This window comes from Thermobia domestica, chromosome 15 (genome assembly GCF_964235325.1).
Source record: "Thermobia domestica chromosome 15, izTheDome1.hap1.1, whole genome shotgun sequence".
NCBI lineage: Eukaryota > Metazoa > Arthropoda > Insecta > Zygentoma > Lepismatidae > Thermobia > Thermobia domestica.
Genome location: NC_137468.1, coordinates 83,510,247 through 83,534,561, shown reverse-complemented (window position 1 = coordinate 83,534,561; position 24,315 = coordinate 83,510,247). Strand labels below are relative to the sequence as shown.

Below are 24,315 nucleotides of genomic sequence, written 5' to 3'. Positions count from 1 at the left end.
CATGCTTATTACAAACCAGAAATTATATGAAGGTTACTAGCAAGAGGATGTGATAAATGGGGGTCGTAATAAGAATTAGGTTGAGAACCACTGTATTTGAAGAACATGGAAGAAAACACGAGAATCCTGCAACAAATAGGATGTTGCCCATCACCCTCGACTGGGGTCAAACCAGGATCCTTTAGGTGGGCGCTCCACCGCTGAGCGACCGTGCTTCCTGTTTTTGATCATACTTCATATTTTAATAACTCTTAATTGTGGGAGGGTACTGTGACTTAAAGGTAGAGCATATATCTCTGGTGCGAGAAGTTCCTGGTTCGACCCCTGGAGATGTAGGTTTTATAGCTATGTAGATTTTTTTATCATCTTATAAATCTCATTATTGATACTAACAATACAATATGTCATTGTTAATTATTCGAAATTCAGAAACGATTTCCATGTACGTATAGACTAAATATACATTTTTGTTTAGAAGTTGATTTTTATATCAACCGTTGCAATTCGGAGAGATAAACTTAATGCAATTTCCCCTTTAATGTTATTTCTTTCTTTTTATATTTTGAAAGAAAGAAAAAAATAAGGAAAAAACAGTATAAGAAAGGGAAAAAATCACAAAGTTTTGATTAGTTCTATTCCAAATTGTTTCATAACTCTTGGCCAAGGTTATGCACATACAGTATATGCTCATTGTTTTCCATTGTATGAAAACATGATATATAAACTGGAAGACAAAAAACTTTAATGTTGTACAAAATTTATTAGGTATTTCTTTTTCGTTTCTGTGAGTCGTTTGTTCTGTCTTCATTGTCAATCTAGTCGCTTTTTATGGCTCTTCCTTTGAAAACGCATATGGTCAAGTGGTACCCTTTTGCTACTTTTTAACAGTTGGGGAAATTGAATTTTCATTGGCCACAAACTAAGGCTATTACCCTACCAAAAGATAAAGCGCGTTGTATTATTTATACTTGCTGTATATATTATTTTTTTTACTTAATATTATTACTTTTTTTCTTCTTGACGTTTTCTACTTTAAGAAAGATATGTTTACTTTCAACAGTAAAACAGTAAAAAGACCTTTGGTGGCTTTTCTTTAGTATTCTAACTCGACTTGACTAATGCAAATATGACTTGGCTGCCTTTGGGGTCATTATTTCAGTATTAGTGTCACCCATGCTGCATCCGATGAACATCCACTGCATTGGCTACGTGCAAATTTCTTCTTAACAGTCTGTTCTCTTATTGTAATGCGTTTTTTTTTTTAATTGTTACAAAAGTGGATGTTCAGTTTATCAGTTATAAGAACCCTTTACGACTCTGAAACTTATTATAGGCCTATAAATAACTGACAGAACAATACACTTATTTACTAAAATTAAAATAGCGTTACGCTTTCACCAGTGGCGTATTTACGATTTTGTTTCGGGGAAGACTTTGCTAACTTTCGGCGGGGGCTTTGCCTGAAAATGTGAAAATTCTGCAAGATATTTCATATACTTTACTATAGTAAGATTTCCGTTGAGGGGGCTTAAGCCCGGAAGCTCCCCCCCCCCCAAATACGCCACTGGCTTTCACTGGGTGTCTTAGGAATACAACGTGGTTTGTGGTAGGAAGAAAATAATAATAACATTGGTGTGATTCTTCCAGAACCTTTTGGGGTGTGAAAGAGGGATGGATTTGGCATTAAATGTTACAAGTGTCTTATGATACAAATAGAAGAAAAAGGAAGTTAACTTTATCTGATAGAGTTATTTTATTGTTGATATTGTACTGTATGTATATTGGGTAGATTAAATTGGACAGTTTGCAGATATTAATGGTGTTAAGGTATGTGTGAACAAGAATATTGTTCATGAAGTGATTTTCTATAGTTGAGGTATTGACAATAAATATTTACGTGGAAGCATAAGAATGTAGAAGTATAGTTAGCTGATAGTAGTTATATAGAATGGAAAAGCGTAGTTGATACCGACGTGTGTACAGGATTAATTGCTATTATAAGTAGCAGTATTGAGTATAGCCCGCTCCCCAGTGATTTTTTAATGAATCAAAGTGATTCCAACGATTCATATTAGTTCATAATCAATGGGAATCGCGTGTTATAAAGATTTAAGATGTAAATCTTGTGGTAAGGAAGCTTTAGTATAAGTAGTAGTAGTAGTCGTAGTAGTAGTAGTGGTACTTGGTAGCAATAATAATAATAATAATAATAATAATAATAATAATAATAATAATAATAATAATAATAATAATAATAATAATAATAATAATAATAGTAGTAGTAGTAGTAGTAGTAGTAGTAGTAGTAGTAGTAGTAGTAGTAGTAGTAGTAGTAGTAGTAGTAGTAGTAGGAACGGGTTAGAAGCCCCGCAGGGGTTGGTTGGATTGTTCTCGATATAAGTAGTAGTAGTAGTAGTAGTGACTCTTCCAGTTCCAGTGACAAAGAACTAGGGGGAGCGGGCTATACACAAGCTCTATAAGGAATACAGAAGTCACAATTGGCGACGAGAATAGGATACGAATTCACAATGGCGGCCAGAAAACTCAAAACCGTGTCTGCAGCCATTTCAACCACTCGAATATATACGGCTACGACATGAGTTTTTGGAGTGGGTGTTTTAGGAACTGTTTAACTTCTTGCGTAGCAGTGGCATACCTGTAGATGTCATAAAAATACTCCGTTGGAAAATATTAGTGATATCCCTGGGGATGTCGTGAAAACGTATCCTTTATTAACGCTTGTATTAATCCGGGAGATGATGATATTTTTTAGTAGGTGCAAGGCAGAAATTAGTCCTAGTATTTCTCCTTAGATTACAATACCCTACTGACAGAAAAGCAAAAAAAGTTTTGTCTCATTAGATAGCAGGCCTAAGGGAACATTCAATTACGACACACATGTGTTTGTTTTGACGATAAACAATTAGCAAATTCGAGATCAGAAAAAAAGAACTTTGATTTCCCGTCAGTGTTGCTAACCTGAAGTAGCATAAAATCCCTTCAAAACGTCAAAATTTCCCCTTTTTCAGTTCAAATGTTTACAATGCATTTTTTTAAATCAGTTATACAAATACTCTCTTCGCGTGTGCACAATAACTATGCCCTATATAACGGTCTAGACAGTTTTTTAAACAGTAAATGAAAGCTTGGTATTACAGCAAGCGCATAGGAAAATGACACCTGGAACGCAAGGGGTTAAGAGAGTTAATAAAATACTGAGTTTGCAGAATGAATTCTGAGTTTAAGGGGAAAAAATCGTTCTAGATCAGAACAAGTATACAGGTAGAAATCATTGAAGATGCAAGAACTGTTTTATCATTTCATGCTAGTATTGTGTATAGTTGTCAGTCAAAGGAAAAGGACACAGGTAAAAGAAATGTGGAGAGGAGGTTTACGTATGAAAGGATTATTTTTAGATCTACAAGAAACCGTTATTAAGTAAAACTCTTACTCAAATTGCTTCATACTTAACATCGCTAACGTTAAGTCAAAACTTCCTTCGTACCGCAAGTTGTTTCAAATGCAATAATCAGATCAGATTCGTATATCAAAGAGATGAAAGTTTTTATTTTATTTTTTTTTCATAGTCGCAGATAATGAAATTGAATTTTAGTTCTAGTAGTTCACATGTTATTTTGCTTATGCTGATCCTACCGTACCAAAGTAAATCATTTGGTACATTTTGAACAGTGACGTGTGTATATAAATAAATTTAAATTTATACTCAACTGAAGTGCATTATTTTTCACACGATACCAATCAAAATGTTTAGCTGACTTTAAACAATTGTCTTTTATGTAGCTAATAAATGACATGTCTTATTTTTTTTTTTAACCTTTTAGGTGAAAGAAAAGAAATATGGTTACTGTGTACGTGTTCTGGTTTCTTCCTTTATTTAGTGCTAGGTGCTGCAAAAAAAAAAAAATCTTATGGTTTTCTTATATTACAAAAACAAACTTCATTTTTAATACTAAAAGAAAAGAAACATTTTGTCGTTAAAAATGTTAAAACTAGAAGCTTTTTTTAACGACTCTAATAACCAAGTCTCGCGAACAGGTAGGACCAGCATGTTCTATATCGTAGAAGAAAGGCGAACAAAAAAATTACAGCAAAAATAATAAAAAAATATAGAAATAAGAAAAAACTTTAAAAGACGATGGTTATAACAAGCGCTGGCTAATTTTATGTCGAGTCGAGCTTGTATACTTCGTGTTTTACACTCTTGTTTATTACATCATCCCCATTTCAATTTTTGAAAGTCTCACTTGCAGCTTATATGCACATTTCATATGTGACAAGCCATCACAGAACGTGAATATATATATATGTACACATATGTGTAAGTATGTTCTGTACATACATATAATAGATTTTCCAGGTGAACTGAACTTTGCTAGCATATATCTATTGCAGTTAGAATGAGCTGCATGGATGCACGAAGACAATTCGTTATAGAACGTCAGGAGAAAAAAATGAAAGAAGAAGGAAAAAAATGGAAGGAAAGCGAAAATGTAATAAAAGTAGTTTATCTTTGGCTTGCTGCATAGCTTAATTATGTACTGCATTTTCCTTGTTCTATTGCAAGTCTAGTGGAACTATGGTGCACCTTCAGACCAAAATTGCATTTTTATGGCGAGTGTCCACGCTCAGTAAAATAGTCCGCGCGTTACACACACGCTTTGATGTAGTATATATATATATAGTGGAGGAATAGCAGATATATATGAATAAAAGCATTAAAAGAAACATGTTTCTCTTTTAAGATTTTTTTTCATTTTAATGTTCTTATATTCGTGCAGCAAATTATTGACATTTTTTTTTAATTTTTTACTCCTTGGCATAGATGTGGTCAGATACAACAATCAAATTCGTACTAATTATTACGACCCCCGTATGTAATTTTTTCTTCATAATGATAACTAAAAAAACAGCAAAAAAACTAATCTCTAGTCACAAACATACAACAGCATGTTATATTTTTTTCTTTAATTGTGAGTATAGTGTTCAGTTATATACCTAACCAGTAGCTTAATAATAAATGTTGGGAGATTTTTTTTTCTCTCTGTCATTTGTACTTGATTAATTTAAAAATCTTGGTTTTAACTTTGTTGATAATTATAAAAAGTTCCTTTTTTTTATAAGAACGAAAAGAAAAAAAAACAGTATAAAGAGCTTTTAACATAAACATCAGTAAGTGAATGAAAAAAAAGAATATAATATCCGTATTATATATATTTTTATTTTTTTATTTAATTGGTGCTGTGACTAGCATAGCGTTGCGCCGCATAAATTCCAGCACACACACACACACACATATATATATCTATATATATCTATATCTATATCTATATCTATATCTATATATATATATATATATATATATATATATATATATATATATATATATATATATATATATATATATATATATATATATATATATACTGTGTTGTATTTAAAACAATATCTATGCTATTCAGCTCTTTAAACACTTAGTGCAAATACTTGGCAATAAGGTTTTGATAGTGAAAATAATAATAGTAATAATAATAATTTAAAAATTTACAGTCATTAATTATTACCTTTCAGTTCTCTTTCTCCCCCTACATAATACCCCTTCTCTCTCTTTTTTTTTTCCTTCTAAGTGTAATACAGCTATTAAAACAGATTTTGTAAGTTTAAAACTTAGGAGAACGGATTTAATGTACTTTTTTCTCCTAAAATGAAAACACAACGGCAATAAAAGACTTAAATATATAGTGCAAATACCATTTAATATAATTATATGCATATATTTTATTTAATTGATCAGAACTATTATTTTTATTTTAAGTTTAATATTCCATAGTTATGCCCTTTAGAATAACGGATTGATGAAATGAATGATGTGAATTTAATTTTTTTGCTCTCCCACCGGGAATCGAACCCGGAACTACGCGTACTAAAGGCTTTTTATGGAAACTAGAACTACATTGAAAGAATAATAATAATAATAATAATAATAATAATAATAATAATAATAATAATAATAATAATAATAATAATAATAATAATAATAATAATAATCTTCGAAATAAATCTTGCAATACCATCAGATGACAATCTGCAGAAGAAATACACGGAAAGTACAGAAAAGTGCACTGACTTAGCGTTTGAAATTAAAAAGATGTGGAAACAAGAAACTGTAACGTTAATTCTACTCTTAATATCTGCTGCAAGATTTATACCAAGAATTCTGAAAACAGAATTGAGCAAAGCAAACATTGAAAACACTATCATTCCTAAATTGCAAAAGCTAATATTAGTATCAGCAAAAAGAATTGTAAGAGAGCTCCTTACTTATCAGGATGCACAGTAGAGAAGAAATCTCAGGTACCGGTATGCAGTACCGTTAGAGATACATACTTGTATAAAATATGAACTAATGTCATTACATGCCTTGTTCATTTCACCTCATATTTTTATGTCACTGGCTGCATGATGTATTCCAAATATTGTGTTTTTTAGACTTCTCTGAAACAATTTATAGTTGTAATTTTAACCTTTTCACTATCTTTTTTCCGAAGCAAATGTCATTAGTGTTTGGTTATTTTGAACCTCGTCAAGACTAAAAATGCGCAACAAATTTCCTCGTTTTTTTCTTTTTTGAATGGCAAAAGGGATGGGACATATGTTCCATTGGTACTTTTGCTTGTGATAGATATACATATATGACCCAGTAGTAATGAAATAATTGAAGTTTTGTCACTGGTTATAGTAGAACACAAACTTGCAATAGAGACTAGTGGGACACATATGTCCTGGTGGTAGCGAAAGGGTTAAATAATTTCTGTATACAGCGTGTAAGGCCAGAATGAATTTTAAGCCCTTAGATCTACTTCCAAATGAACTTATTCCCTCCCCCCCCCCGAATTTGGTGTTGATCTGTTTGTGTAATTACCCAATGATGTCCCAATTACTGTGTGAACTAAAAATACGTATATAGGCTATGAAAAAGTTTTGCCAGTGAATTGTAAGCGCTGGTTACGTTGCTCCCAAAAGTTCTAATGTGCAAACTTTAAAAATTAATAAACATAAAATGTTAATAATTAAATATTAATCGTCATTTTGTAGGAAACGCTCTTTATGCATATATATGCATATATTAGGAAAGCAAAGATTAGCTAATGTTTTATTTAGTTACAAACTCGTATAGACAAAATTGCAAAAAAAGAAGAGGAAACTCGAAAAATATATGAGTTCAAAGTTCGTTAAAACGATTGTAAATGTCCCAGATGTGTTAAAAAAAAGATTAAAAATAAATTCATGACGAGGTCATGGTAACTTATCGGTGCAGACACGTGGAGTTGATAAAAGCTTTGGAAAAGGTTTGGTGTTTCCCCTTGCCCCTCTTCTACCAGAGTTTACTGATGTATTGTGGGAAATATGCATTATATAAGTTTTATATTTAATTTTTAAAGTTTGCTCCGTAGAACTTTTGGGAGCACGTGACCAGTGCTTGCAATTCACAGGCAAAATATGTGCATAAAATTTAGTTCAATGGTTCTGTCTACAGTTGACAAACAAACGAATGGCGTTTGCTTGTCTGAAGGTTAACTGTCTCTGCAATTAGTGCTTTGGTTGTAGATGTTCATGGACGTAATATTGGCAAGTAGGTAAATTTCTGTAACCCCAATTTAAACAAGTGTGTGATCAGGACTGGTTTGCTTTAGCATATATCTCGACAAAGGAAGGGTTAAAAAAATTCGAAAAATTTTGAAAGAAAATAGCCTGAATGGAATAGCTTTCACTAACTAGAGGCTGCTCTCACACGAGTCCCCTAAGCTTGGGCACTTCTAATGTGAAACCTTTCAAAATCACACACTTGTTTTAATCACAGTGCAACACAAATCCAGACTTCTCAATAGGTTAAGCAGGCTATGGTGCATTTGGAATTAGAAGTTTCAGCCTACGGTGGACTTTTAAGCTCGTTAATATATTCTGGGACGTACTTTGAATGGAAGGCATAACTCGGAAAGCACTTTGAATTGGAAACTATAGGTTAGGACGTACTTTAAATTGCAAGTTTTGTCTTGGGCATTTTGAATTGAAGGATATGTGATTGTGATATGTCAGGAGCAGTGGCGGATCCAGGGGGAATAAATCGCCCCGATCGCCCCCTTCCCAGAAGAGGGAAGTGTTTTTTCTTATTTGATATATAAATAAAACCCATCCCAGAGTTTGAAGCTCTTTAAAAGTAGCTCTAAGTAGCAGTATTACAACCCACCGCCCCCCAGAAGTCCGTCTTGGATCCGCTCCTGGTCAGGAGTCACGCTAATAGTTCGTGCAATATGAGTTGAACGTCACAAATCATTGGCTTACGGTATTATTGACATTATTGACTTACGACGTTTCTCAAATCAGCGATTCATATATGGTCCCCTAAACTGGGACTGCACCAGTAGCGGCTCGATACCATAATCTGAGGTAGTTCTGCACAGTTTCTTTTTTGTATATTAAATTTCCCGTTTACAGCAATTAACTATAAAATGTACACGAACCAGCATAATCTTTCAGCACTCTAATAGTTATAAATGACAATTATAATTTAAATTAACAAATATATATACAACTTTACCGTATCGCAAGCAAAACACTATTGTTTTGATTATTGGTTGTCAGTGGCGTATTTAGGATTTTGTTTCGGGAGGAGCTATACACAGCATATGAATAAGCACTTAATTTTTCCTTTGGGATGTCTACAAGTTTTAATGAATTTCGGGTGATCTTGAGCCCGATAGCGCCCCCCTAAATACGCCACTGTTGTGTGTAACAAATTTTAAAAATACATATCCATACCGTAAGAAACATACTGTTTTCAGATACCTTAACAATTTCGGATTCACGTAATGTCTACAGGCAGAAATTTTATTAATATTACTGAATTGCAGATATTTTATCGTTTGTAAATAAAGTCTATCCGACGTGACTTCTGCTGTACAAAATGTCCTATTACTCTTTCATTCAAGTTCGGCGTGGTGGATATGAAATCACGCTCGATTGATAAGGCAGCCAAAACATTGATTCTTTCCTGACATATTGTGCTTCCCAAAAATGTTTTAACTATTTTAAAATTAGAGAAGTAACGTTCTGCTTCAGCTATTGTGGTTGGGGTAATTAGAAGAATTTCCAAAAGGTTTATGGTTTCCTTAAAATTGTCACACAAATTGTGTTTTGTTCAGGAAATTTGCACAAACTCGAACATGGAATAGCCCTACCATTATTTTTAAAGCGCGTAACAATTACACTGAACTCCGTTATCAAAAACAGGAGAAGGGCGCCTCATGTACATCACGTCGTGTGTCTTCGGCTTCTTCGGAAGTATTCGTGAGTTCTGAGCTGCTGGAAGTGCAGCTCTAGTAAATCCTATCTAACAAACAAGGAAAACGTAATACAGTGCGGCTGGTGAAGATTTTGGTTTCAATGCTAAAGCATAGAGCAATCCGTGCGCAGCTCTTGCAATATTATTAAGCTTCAGAAGGTGTTTCCAGTAATTCTACGCTATGTAGCATATCCAGCAATAAAATTTCAGGACACTGTTAGACCAAATATCATCATTACATGTTATTACCTTGATTAAATTAAACATAATTCAACTTAATTGAAAATACATTTATTCCAGTAAAATAACTGGCAGTTCTGCAGCTCTGCAGCTCTTATAGACAAGCCGCCCCTGGACTGCACACAAACTAGCACATTGGTATTGCAATTTTTAAAGAAAATTCTGTACATTTTCCAATTGCTGTGTTAAAGTTATGCCTAGTTTAAAATCTTATAGTCTATAAATTCAAAGTACCAGTACGTATTGTAAGTATAGATTTATTGAATTTAAAATGTTCTATGGATCGCATTCGTTTGTTTGCACTATAATTATGTAACGAAAGCACATCTCTCAAGTTTTCACATTTGGACAGCAGACTTCCTTGTCAGCGACAAGATGGCAGCAAAATAGTTAACAAGATGGTGACTTCACAGTAGAAAACATATTATAATTGTATTTCAAAATATAGGCAGATTTATCCGGTAGCATGCATTTGATCGTGATTTTTTTTAAAAAATAACAAAAATGGGGTATGTTAAAGACAGGGGCGCAGTGTAGAGCGCTCTTGTCAGGTACGAGTGGTTCCTGGTTCGGTTCCTACACATATGAGTTGGTGATGGGCAACATCGTGCCCATGGGTTTTCATGGGGTTCTCCCGTTTCTTCCTATTTTTTTTTCATTCCACTAGTTATTTCAGAATCATTATTCACTTTCATTATCCATTTGTCCCCTTTAGTCCAAAGAGCATGGCCGTGGATATAAAACTAGAAAATTCGTTTTATTTCATGTCATTTTATCCGTAGCTCCCCAGAAACTTCCAGCCGTTCTTATAGATCTATGATAGGCCTATTTGTTATTCTATACAATGGCGTTTATTTCCGCGGTCACTTTCTCTCCGCACAAATTTTGTCTCCTCTCTTCCGAAAAACGTTTCCTCAAAATAAATGCTCGACAGTATTACCGGTAAGTATAAGATAGATGTCAGAAACAATTTATTGTAACTGATTTTTGTACTGTGTACTTTTCTTTAAATACTACGTTTGACAACACATTTTAACAATAAATATATCTATATACTCATATTCTGTGTATCTATATCCACATACACATATATACACATGCATATATATATGTACAACACTTGATACGTGTTTCATTCCATACTTAGCCTGAATACCAGAGTGCTGGCTACCGCGTAAATCACAAATAAAAATGAGCTTAGCTGTTATGAAAGCACCCGCTTTTCATGACAGTTGAATATCGCATTGACCTCGTTTCTTGGACAAAGGACTTGACAGATTCACTCGGTTCTAGCAACAATACATACATCTTGTTCACTTGGAGAGTAATTCTACGAAGGCCTTCTTTTTTCCAGCTGTATCCAAATTAACTCATGTTTATAAGGAATTTTTCGCCTCTTCTTACGTAACTGTCAATTACAGCTTCTGCAACCAAGGAAGAGAGAGAAAAATAGAAGCATACTTTCAATACGTAATTTATACAATAAACATTTTTTTCTATGATTTTATTCAAATTTATTAGACCTTGGCCCGTTTATTAGAAATCTTTTATAGGCTGTATTATCATCCAACATGGCGACATGGAATCTATTAAATCTAGAGATGAATGGTATAGTGGTAAATTGGAGAAATTGGAGAAAGAAGAAGCAAACAAAAAAGTTAAGTAACAAATGAAAATAGAGATGTGAAGACAAGATAACTGAATTAAAGGATTTGTGGGGAAGGCACACGATGACGGATGAATCCGGAGGGCGTGAGTTGTGTGCACGAATTTTTATCTTATATGCTTATTTTACAGTCCAAAATGTTTCATTTGGCCTCGTACTTACAAGATTATTTTACCACAACGTTGTCTCAAATGTTGACGAAGATTCAAAATATTAATAACAAAGAAGGATGGTAGCAAGATGGAGACTTCTAGAAGAATCCAAACATCATTACAACGGCAAGACTATGGAAACAAGCTACAAGATATTACATTAATAAGAGACTAACTTTTTTTTTCAAACCTTCATTAATATAATCATCACTATGCAAGCAATAATTTTAACATTTCTTTACTTATGGCGGTGGGTAAATAATGTTTGTACAATAAGATATGTTAATCTTTTAAACTCATAACAAACATTACAAAGTGACTGTATTTGTATTATGAACAATAGTATAATACGATTTACAAGATCGTCGCTAACATCAATCATTTATTAATATAATACTAATATGAACAATATCTAGCGATATACTTGACTTATACATAAAGTCTGCAAATGTAATATTTTATCTTGCAAAAGGATGAAAATAAATAAATAAAATAAAGAATTGTTGAAGTATCGTAGAATATTGCTTTGTGTGTCCATACAATATACGTATATTACATGGACTACAGTATTAAACAAAAGAAAATCGGACATACAATGCTTTAATACCACCGAAAAAAAAGGGTATACTTTTTTTTTTTTTTTTAATTTTCAATATGGCTTGTCCGGCCACCTTGATTTTATCCTGATCTTCAAATCTCCAGCCTCGTAACTTCTATGTCTGATTGGAAAAAAGAAAATAGTCACCTGGAGCCAGGTCTGGATTGTAGGGTGGTAGTCTATTTTCGTAAAACCCGTATCTTTTAAGGCCTGTACGAAATTAAAAAGCAGAAATCTGCGACTGAGTTTCCCATATCACTTTTGTAAGAATGCTTCTCGAACCTGAGCCAATAAATTTGCGTAATATTGACCATTTATCGTAGTCCTCTTTGACAGAAAATCAATCAGTAAAAATACCTTCTCTTCCCCCCCCCCCTTCAACAGAAAAGTAGTTTCTGTGCATCCCCTGTACCCAATAGTTTGGCAGTTTCTAAAATGTCCATTTTCGCTAATACGATGCATCAAGACGTCGTTTGATCTTTTTACGTATCTCAGGAATGTTTACATTTCTTTTTCTCTTTGTGCTGGAAGTGATATATTGAAAACACATGATCGATACTTTCGTCTAAGGGAAAGCGCGAAGAAAACCTCTCCAACACATATTGGTAGAAAATAATGGGTGTTATTTAGGAGGGGGAACAGGGAACTTCCTACTGAGTTATACACGATCTTGATCCCGAAACAAAACTAGAAATTATGTTATTTTATATGTAATTTAATGTAGTATGTACTGTAGAAAACGAAATTTAACAAACGGACTTCGGAATGGCATTATTATAGGATAACCTTTAGTTATTACCTTTAGCAGAGGAAATGAAAAACAATATAAATTGCTGTTCTTTTTAAAATGTAAATTTATTAAGACGATTAATGTTCATAAGCATTATTTGCTTAAATATTTTTTTATGAAATATTAGGCAAGGTAATGTGTTGAGTGTTTTTATGGCACTATTCTGAACAAGTGGTTCGTGTCATAAGCTTAACTAAACTTGTTGATGTGTGTAAATTCTTCAAAACATTAAAAAAAAAAAAAAAAAAAAAAAAAAAAAAAAATTGAAATGTTATTTAAGATAAGACACTTCCCTCCTTCCTGCCCCCCCCCCTCCGAACTGATCAACGTGGGAGGTACGAGAACCCCCGTCCCTTTCAGACAAAAAGGTCATGTTAACCACAAGATCTGAGGTTAAGCTTGTTTTTTACTACCTTTTCATAAATCAAAAGAGCCGTACGTTAGGCTGCATACTACAAGAAGAGTATGCAAACAGAAAAGGTCTTGAAACACAAATATGGTATTATCACAACTGGAGTTAACAAAATGTGAATAACTCTTTGATATTCTTTTGTTTGCGTATGAATGTTTAGTGGGTGCTCTTGGGTTCCGTTTTTTTTTTCTTCTTTCTTCGTAATTCCAAATAAGCTTAAAACTGCTGCGTATTTACATTCAGAACAGAGAAGAAAAAATGTATATATGATCTGGCTACTTGTATATCCACCTTATTTGAAGTACTGTAGTTGTATGCATAATACAGAAAAAAAAAAGAGTAATTGCTAGTTCCTGTATGATTTATTCAAAGGTATGGAAGCTTTTGTTCCTACCCATCTCCTTGAAAGTTCATTTATTGTGAGCATTGGCCAATAATTCAAGTCCAATGTTAATTTCTACAATAAAGAATGGTTGTTTAATGTGTATTTTTCTGAACAACCAACAAATATAATCCTGTAGTTCTTTTAGCGTATTAACTTAATTTTTTAAACCATAAATTTAGAAGTACGTTTCGCGTGTACTGTTAGATTTTATAGCTTAGAACATACATGACAACTGTTTACCTTTCTTTCTTTACAAAAATATAAAATACATACACATATATTAAAGAAGGTTCCTAGATTTAGCCATCCTATATGGGTGGATGCTCGGTATATCTTATCTAGGCTCACTAGTTAGTTAATCATTTAGCAAAAGTGGTATTATTTAGACAACTTGTCACACCAAACTGATTTCGAAACAATACACAAATAAAACTTTCTTTTCTTTCTCGAACACAACCAACAAATTTGAGAAAATTAAACACCAAATACTGGAGAGCTTGTGACGTTTTAATAAAATAACTTTTATTTCTTTTTGAAGGTTGTTGTTTATAAGTAAACAGAGTCTCTTTTTCCTTTTAGATTGGAAGCTACTGAAGCTACCACTGGCATCATGCTTATTGCTGGAATGCAGGCTTGCAAATTCGATCCTAGGTCGCGCTATCTTGTGCAAGTGTTGAGTCGCAATGCTCTTATTTCGTTTATTCTCCTAATCATTTCACTGATCCTATCGTCTTCTTTAGATTACGGATACCGCTGAAATCTTAATAAACATTTTGAAAGCTAATATTTTTATGATGTGAGACTGTTTTACGTGTACCACAAGTCCACAATATATGCCAATATTATTAAGAAAACAGTATTTATGTATAATATGTGTTTGTGGGTGAGTGGGTGTTTACTCCAAAATGAACTGACCAGCCTACACCTATTTTACTGTCTTAGTATCCGTGCTTATCTCTGCTGGGGGTAAACGTATTACAGTGCAATAGATCTATACCGTCTTTTTGGAAAATAATATTGGTAAACACTACGATGTAGATATAATCATCGTATATATAAAAACTGCCTGATAAACATAATTTGACATCTTTTAAAATATTAATATTCAAGAGAGTACTGGAAATCAAGGACCTGGAACCTTAAAAGTGCATCCTTCTCCGATGTAAACCACTCTGATACAGATCCTTAACACATGTATTCATCTATGAAGCAACGTAAAAGAAATACACAATACCTTTCCAGAAAATCAGATTATAACATATTTCACTGAAATGTAAATGAAGGTTAATTTTTTTGAAAATTTTTAAATAATATTATACGAACAGTATTTGTATTATTTCTATTATTATATTTTTTTCTGTATTTTCAGGTGTTGTACCAAGTGGTTCCCTTTTCGGTAATCCTCGTGTGACACCGCTACATGGTGTACCTCTTGGTGGTAAAGATGGTCCAAAAGCAGTCCCCATCGACTATTCACGGTACGTCAAGCGATTTGGCAGTGCAGCTGAATGCGGCAGTAACTATTGCAAGGATCTGAATTACAGGTGAACACACTTTTGAGAGTTTAAGACAAGTTCATCTTGTCTTATTCGTCTACCGTTTTATGTTTTGTTTCATTTTCGCAATATATATAGTATATGTTTCTTTCCCCTTCATTGCAATAAACCTGTTCTACCCATTCATTGACTCCCATGTAGACAAGACGCTTGGCAGCATGTGTATTATGAAGTGTAAACACAGTGTCAGAGAGCTTTTCATAAATAATAATGAGAACAAGACAAAAGACAGATGTTTTTCTTGTTCGCTAATTGATAATATAATAACATAGCATGACATGGTTTTATCTTTGCAAATATATGTTCAAGAAATATACTTAAGAAAAAATTAAAATAAATAAAAATAAAATTGAATCTTTTATCTGTATTTCTTTTCCCTGGATTGTCATAAATAATACTGGGCGACTTTTCTGCGTTGGAAGGGAAGTTTTATACATTCCTTCCTCCAAGTTTCATAGGAGATAACTGCTACTACTTTTACGTACGTATATTTTTAAAGAAATCATGATAATTCACTGCAAGTATTACCGTATTTTTTAAACCACGAATTTTTATTCGAAACTTTTAACGTAATACACAAATTCTGAAGTATTGTATGGATATTTATTGCAAGAAACTGTGGACTTCGATCTAATGTACTATGAACATCACAGAGTAACTTTCAGATCTATGATGATTACAAATTGGCAGTCAGTGGATGGGTAAGAACTCTTATAAAAAACAACAATTTAATTTATAATTAATTATTATATAGTTATTTAAAGTGTCGTCTAAAAGTATTGACAATTAAATTTTAGAACTACACGAATAAGAAACAAGACACAATATAAATTAAACACATTCGTATAAACAATCTACCTTCAGATTTCAATATTTTGGGGATCTTTTTGTTAAGAACTTAAATGAAAAATATTCAATACCAATATTACTTTTAACATTTCCTTCGCCTTTACAAATCTGATTCTTCTCTTTTCGATATCAAAAAATAAAGTATAGCAATAAATTTACCTGTATTACAAAAAAAAAAAAAAAAAATCTTTTATTCAACCAAAACACAAGAGCTTTGTTTCATGATACCTCTTTTAGATTTGCTAAGACCGGAATTTTAGTTTTCAGTTTATTATCGTAATTATTTTTTGATCTAAACTGAAAATCGAATCAAATCTTTGGTACCTTGCTAGAACAATAATGGGGGAAAGTGGTAGATTTTGTAGAGGCCATGATGTAAGAAAGCTTGTCAATTGCAAACATGTTTAAGAATGTTTGAAGGTGTTTTTGAACTCATAACAATAATAGATGTGGTTCTCGAAATTTAATTGTCAAAATTTGTGAACGCAAACAAATATAAATCTACTATATTCCTTATCAGAGAAGGGTGAAGAAGAAAGCTGATCATTTATAGAAATACAATTTTATGCACTATCAAGTTAATTCAAATTTTGTTTGTATGAAGTGCAGAAAAATAAATACTTCTTCGTTTAAATACAGTTGATTATATCGTTAATACATGTTAATACATTAATATATGTGTTATATGTGCAAAATTTATTAGAAATATTATCCTAGCTTTCTTCTTCTCTCTTGATCTGTTAGAAGCAATATCATTGTTTTAAAACTGAAATATTAAAAAAAGGAAGACATAATAAGGTATTTGTTTCAGACATATTATCTTTACGACGATAAAGTTGCAAAAATCCTTGTTTGTATATATTAGTGTGAATATTAAAAGAAGTATGCAGATGTTAATTCTTAATGTTACTTGATTGGTGATGACCGAGAGATATGTATATATATATATATAAATATAATACCTTGTTATTAGCGACCAAACATGTTGCTGAGTGCTTAAATTGAAGTTTTAATAAACAATGAAAATAACCAGTTTAATTTATACAAAAATAAGTCTAAAATAAAGTCACTCTACTGAATGATATGTATATAAAGTTCGATGAACAAAGGAAAATAAAAATGTAGTTCATTTATAATTATAATAAATGTTCTCTAAGGGAAATCAATAAAAGATATTTAAAAAAAAATATATACTGAAACAATAGTTTAAAACCATCAAAACTAGGCACACAAGATGTCTTCTTAATCTACGCAGAAAATACGTAGAAAATATTAATTATTATTAGGTCGACACTACAAAAACACAACTACTGTTTGTATGTGTATTTAAAAAAACATAAACACACTTCTGTCGACATAGTAATATAGTAGTTGTCATTAGAATACGAACAAATGCCAGTTATAAATACGATTAAATGTGCTAAATACTTCTTCACAAGTACACTGGTACAAAGCGAAGTATTACTAAATATTTTTAACAGTAGAAAACATCTCTTAACAAAATTAAATGAAACAGTTTCAAAATAATATTAAAGTGACAAGTAAAAGGCATTCTAAGAATGTACCATACTTGTTTGTTATTTGATGTGTTCTTTATAGCTTTCATTTTCAGCTTATTCTAATTAAGTTTAATTGCAAAATATTCTTATGAAAATAAATAACGAGGCGAAAATAATTCGTAAGTTTTAAAATAAAATTCATAGGTTGAAAGCTAAAACTCTTAACAAATGTAGTAATACATTCATATTTAATTTCAAAGAAACATTACAAAGAATTACTCGCATCATTAAACACAATGATTTGGAGTTAGGGAACTTGGCAGAACTAATACATTATATTATAAAATATCCGTTGTTTTTCTAAAAATATATGTATTAAATATTTAAAACAACACACATTTTATATCTTTTGAATAATATAATGCTCTATCTATTTTTCGCAATTAATTAAAAATATGTATATATGTACCATATAAAAAAAACATTCGTAGTTGAAACAAAATAGAACCGAATTCCTGAAATACCAAAAATAGATTTTTTTTCTACGTTGATGGAAAAATACCCATATCTTAGTAGACTGACCATCCTGCATATGAAATAACACAGTATATCGTTTCTTTATGTTACAACAAATGTCAGGTCAAGAATACAACTATAGTAAAATAAATTTTATGAACCAATTCTGTCCAAACCTTAGTTAATCATTGTTCTTTCTTTTGTTGCTTTTCTTAAAATTGGTTTTTAACTTTTCTAACACTTTTTTAATTATATAGAATATAATGTTCAAGGACGAATTCCCAGTAAAGAAACAAATTATTAAATATGCTTCTGTAATTTTATATTTGACAGCATAATACTGCAACATGAATCCCTCAGTAATTATTGTTTTAAAGAAAGAAAAAATAATACTTTAACACCAGACATAATAAAGTAATTAAAATTGCTATTAATATGAGAATTAGAAACTTAAAAGGTGAATATAAAACAAAATAGAAACAAAATGTACACCTAAAATCATATTTGTTATATATTAAAGAGCTAAGTTCGACATTAGACTGAGGATTGGTTTAGTTGTGGTTATATTTTCATGTTATTATGTATTGATTACAATGATAAATGAAATCAGTTAGTTTCTTTAAAATCAATTAATATTGTGACAGTATTACTTATGTTATGTATAATTATAAAGATTGTTTATTTCTGAAAGGGATATACTTACCTCCCTCCCTTCTTTCTGATGAATAAATTCAAAAACAAACGTGCAAGCACTAAGGAGGTATTTGTTTATTTTTGCAACTATTTGTAACTTTTATATATTTTTTTAAGTGAACAGTTAATAACATGTTCTGAGTTGCTTGCTTTTGCTTAAATGAAAATGTGAATAACTCTTTTTAATAAATTGTTATCATTATCAAATACTGTTAAATTGAAACACAACAATTTTCATTTTCGGTCCATCTCTCTACATTTGCAACACTGAAGTTTCAGCATGGATACAGGACAAATATTCAGTTCAGTTCCCATGAATCCGTTCGTGCAGAACCAAGAAGAAATGTGCGTACAGTTCACTTATATTTCTTTTAGGATTAGATATTGTTTTTCTTTTATCAATAACACAACCAAATAAACATAATAATGCTTCATATCTGTTTCCAAAACGGGAAAGAAAGGGAATAATTTTTTATCATTTCGGAAACTTGATAAGCAAATAGACATAAAAAAAACAAAAGTATTTAATGTATTACCAATTTGGTTCAACTAGGACCAGATATGAGAAATAATTATTGTGCTAATTGGAAGTCGTGCTAAATTACATTATGATAGGGAAAATTAAGTGAAGTAACATTAAAAATTAACATTGCATTACTAAGTGGACACATAAATAGTCTCGGTATTTTTTTTTAAACTTTCCTAACCAAATTGATCAGAAAAAAATTATTCACATTTTGCTTCTAACATTAAGAAAATATTTTTTGTCTTCTTGTTGTACAACAAAAATATGTATAATAGAAATAAAAGAAAATAAAATATATGTGGAAGAAATATTGAATTACATTGACATGTAAACATAATCAAAAGAAACTATTTTGTAAGTACAGATTAGTACATATCAGAATTGTAGCTGTAGATTGATGCTGTAGCTTAACTGTAGCTAGAAAAACTCTAGTTTTAACATTGTGCTACTATCAAATTAGTGCAATAGATCATAAAAAATGTAATTAATATTTTAAGAAAAATACTTTAATATTAGTTCAATATAGTTCCTATTCATCACAAGACAGCAGGCAAGACTGAAAAAACACGAATTTTGGATTTAGTTTAAGCATTGGGTTAGGTTTATTTAACTAAAAGTAATAATTGAAAAGAAAAATGAATCCGAAGTTTATGACGTAATACTTGTCTCAGTAGTGGAAATAGAAACTCAACTGAGCCAAAGTCAGTTACTAAGTGGTATAGTTTTTGGATTTATAAGATATAACAATAAATATTTTAGTGTGTTAATATGCTCCTGTGTATACCTGAAATACGTCATTCAGTTAGTTTGTTAACATTTACGTTAGTAGGTAAATTCTAGTTATTATTATCATTATTTTGTTAACCCTAGTTATACACTGTAAAATGTAAAATTGTTCTTTAAAACATACACTTTGAAAGTATTTTGAAAGAATAAGTTCATGGCTCATCATTGTGAGTTGGGCCATGAAAATTTTACCTGTTCACCATTTCTTCAGTGGGTTTCATTAGATCAGTTCGGCAATTGTAGCGATGGAGTATAATGTTGCTGTAACTGTCACAAATATATATGACTTCGCGATTACAGTTTCTTAAAATACATCTGCCAGTCATACATAGTCCTTATGAAAATAGTCATTACAAACTTCATTTAATCTCTATGCAGTTTGTGTAGAACAGAGAACAATATAATGTCTCGTGACAATTTGATGTGTACATAAAGTTACGCATTTTCTGAAATGCTTGGTGACATAAATCTAGTGCAGTATCAAGTAGAACACAATATTGAGAGTAGGTAAAACTGATACGAAAAGGAAATAGTTACCATCGGAATCAGTTTCCAGAATAGTGCAGAACTGGGTATAGAAAACTAAATCATACACGCACAAGAATGAAACTGCGGAGCAACGGACAAAATATATGAGTAGATAAATGGGTGTTTATTTGTTGCCAACGGTCGAATGCTAGAAACTTCCTTGAATAACTGAAGAGTTAGCACTCTTTTCTTTAGTGGAAATGGTCCTGAGTTCGGTCCTTTTTAAGAAATTCATCTAATATCACTGTAGAATCGGAATCTGAGCCTGAAAGCCTAAAAATTCCGTTTCAGTAGAAACTTGGTTCATCTTCAGTGGCATAATGGATTATTCTGACATATCAGATACTTTTTCATTGAACTAAAACCTTAATATGTAAAGCTTGTCAAGAAGTAAAACACGTGAAAAAGATACGTTCTTCCTTTCAATATTCCTGTTTTGTTATTAGATTAATCTAATTAAGCGTCGTAGCCTAATACTTTTTCAATGTAAGCTTTCTACATAAAATTAAACATGTCAGATTAATAATTTTCTCTGTTTTCTTGTTATTTTCAGGGAACATTTTCATTGCCTGGATTGCAATTCTCGTGTGTTTGTGAAGAAGGAAGAAATGATTCGCCATTTCAAATGGCATAAGAAACGAGACGAATCACTACAACATGGCTTCATGAGATATTCCCCAATGGACGACTGTTCCGATCGATTTGCTAATTGCAGTCACAATAGGAAACAAACACACTATCATTGTCTCAAGGTACGAGGACAACAGGTAGTTATTTGTTTCATTGATCAACTGGCTAATGGCCAATTACTATGAAGTTTAATATATAACAATACTTCGTATCTATAATCACATATCAAGGAACAAGATGCAAAATTAAAGTAAATACGAAAGACACAAATATGAAAATGTAGAAATAATTAGGATTTTTTAAAGAAAAATCCAGAATACACATAGCCAGATAATTCAAGGGATATCTTTGTTATACCCAAATGTTGAGATAATATTCATGTTATGCTCCCTTGTGAATTAAATAGTTAGTATTTATGCTATGCGTGAGTCCCAGCTATTGGAAAAGCAACATTTAACTCCCAAATGACACACAAATTGCCACCGACCCTACGTTGACCCGAAGCAAACTGAAATTAAGTTCTTAGACGGGATAGTCTGATGCGCCATAAGTGATTTCCGAACTTAATTTGATAGGCCACCGAGGTCTTAGGTCACCTACATATTTTTCAAACACCTGTAGGAATACACTAGTAACCACTCGACACTTACAAAAGGTAAAATTATTTAAGAGGAAAGGTAAAGAATATTTCATCAGGATTATTGGAATACAATTGGGAAATTATACTGTTTTAGATGTTTGTCTAAAAATACGAGGATTATATTCTACAGGAATTTCCTTAGAAGATAACCTAAGGCGATCAGGTAATCGTAGAATGCATCATGTATGTGTTACAAATATATCGAGATTCTATAAATAACTGAACATTTTAAAAGGAATTGAAAAGTGCCTTGGTAAAACGATCACTTTTTGTTGTGTTTATTTTATTTTTATTTTTTTATTTATACACTTCACAACCATATGAAACTTCACCAAATTGGCAGCACAATATACACATATATATTTTGAAATTCCATTATCATTGGATTAAGACATTGAACAACTTTGTATCCTTAGAATAATGTATTTGTTAATTAAACTGTTTCCCCGGGAAGTTGTTCCATAATTATTCAATCTATAAACTACATTTATTGTCTCACATTATAAATAGATTTTGATTTCCTAGAGGTAGAGAATAGATTGAGTTAAAGAAAATTAATATTACAAACCAAAGCAAATCTTTATATGACTTTCATTTACATAAGAAATGTTAATATCAGAAGAAATATTAATAATAAATGAAATCAACTCTAAATAAAGGTAGATAAAACATAACTGAATGAAAAGAAGTAACATTCTCTATGCTATTGTAATATATATAGCTTCCCAATGTTTAGCTTCATTGCTTCATTGATACTTTATGACATTTTCAAAACTGGCATCTGGGCGGCAGAAATATCTTTAAATGTTTGTAAGTCATCGACAAATGTAAACAACATATTTCGTATCTAATTTATATATGAAAAATATTATATTTCCTTTTATCGATCGTTGTATCAGAAATTTTATTTGTTAATTTCTGTCATTAAATCTATTAACTTGTACTAATTTTTAATTTATAATAATACAGTATGGTTCGCTCTTACTCTTGTAGATGAGGGATATTATATAGACGGCGTCTGATGTCGATGAAAAGTTGTCTTGAGTTTTATATGGATTTGAAATCTATTTAGTGAATTAAATATGCTTCAGCGTAAGCGAATGCAGTTTAAATGTGTTTTCAAGGATCTGCGGAAAACGTGATATCAATTCATAAGTTTGAGAAAATTGAGACAAAACCAAAATCTACATGATTGCTACTCTGATACATTACTAACTACTAGACGAGTAGTCAAGATAGTAAATGGTTCATTTCTTACATGTTATTATTAACATTTTTTAAAAAAAAAGTAACATGTGATTATTACTAATATAATATGAATGTTAAATTTATTAATCTCTGTTCAGTTCCTTAAAAATAATTTATTTATATCTACTATATTGTACTTTATTGTGAATTGCAGGAAGGCTGTGAGAAAGTGTATATTAGCACCTCAGATGTTCAAATGCATGCAAACTACCATCGAAAAGATTCAGCAATTATCCAGGAGGGCTTCCAAAGGTTTCGTGCTACTGAAGATTGTGGGGCTAGCTATTGCTCCTTCTTTGGACAAAGAACAACCCACTTTCACTGTAGACGATCCGGCTGCAAATACACGTTCAAGAACAAAGCAGATATGGGTACGTATATTTAATATACGCTGTATGACTATGTTCTTTCTTCATAAAGTGAGTTGATTTGTCATAATATTTCTGTATGTGTAAAAAAAATTAGTTTCTCTTCAGTACAGTGCAGCCAAAATTAAACCCAAATAAGGATTTTTCCGTGGCGTATGTATGAATTTGTTTTAAGTAACATCTCATCCAAACTTAAACTTGAGCAACTTACGATATTTTGTAACAAGTGCTATATACGTAATAAGAACCCTCGTAACAATTTCTCTTGGAGCACCCTCTTAACAATTTCCCTTAATATCTTTCGAATGTATTAGCCGATTATAGACTTTGCTTTCTTTAAATTATAGGAAATTGTCAATCCGTTTCGAAAATAATCATCTGGTTGGTAAAAGATAGTCAGCTGAAAGAAATCATAATTATAAATTAAATACAATACATATATTTTTTTATGTTTAGAATTTATTTTTATTCTTGTGGCATCTGATCATTCGCGTATTTAAGTATCATCTATTTCTAGTTTTCCAAGAGAATTAACAGAATGTAGTAAAGCTAAATTAATAAACAGAATCTTAAAGTTTATATGAAAATTGTACAACCTGCGAGATAAAAAAATCTGATAAGAGACACAACTTAGAATTTATAACATTAAAGTCTGCGTGTCATATAAGTAAGAGATGATAATTAAACTTAGAATTCGAAAGATGAAACGTTGAGTCCAGTATACGAGTAATCAAAAGATAATAATTGAAGTTAGACTTCGAATCATGAAAGTTTGAATCCAATATAATCAAGAGATAGAAATAAAACTTAGTGAAACATGAAAGTTTGAATCCAATATAATCAATAGATAATAATTAAAGTTAGCGAAACAT

General features: G+C 31.4%; 1 protein-coding gene across 1 annotated transcript in view; it reads left to right on the top strand.

Moving 5' to 3' along the window:
• LOC145671119 (uncharacterized) overlaps positions 1-24,315 on the top strand; it is a gene marked incomplete in the record, with an annotated part of 396,384 nt that overhangs the window by 339,344 nt on the left and 32,725 nt on the right. Inside the window, 4 exon segments of the mRNA XM_081739909.1 lie at positions 14,974-15,148; positions 18,991-19,062; positions 21,111-21,324; positions 23,230-23,446. Of these exon segments, the coding sequence (XP_081596035.1) occupies positions 14,974-15,148; positions 18,991-19,062; positions 21,111-21,324; positions 23,230-23,446 (678 nt within the window).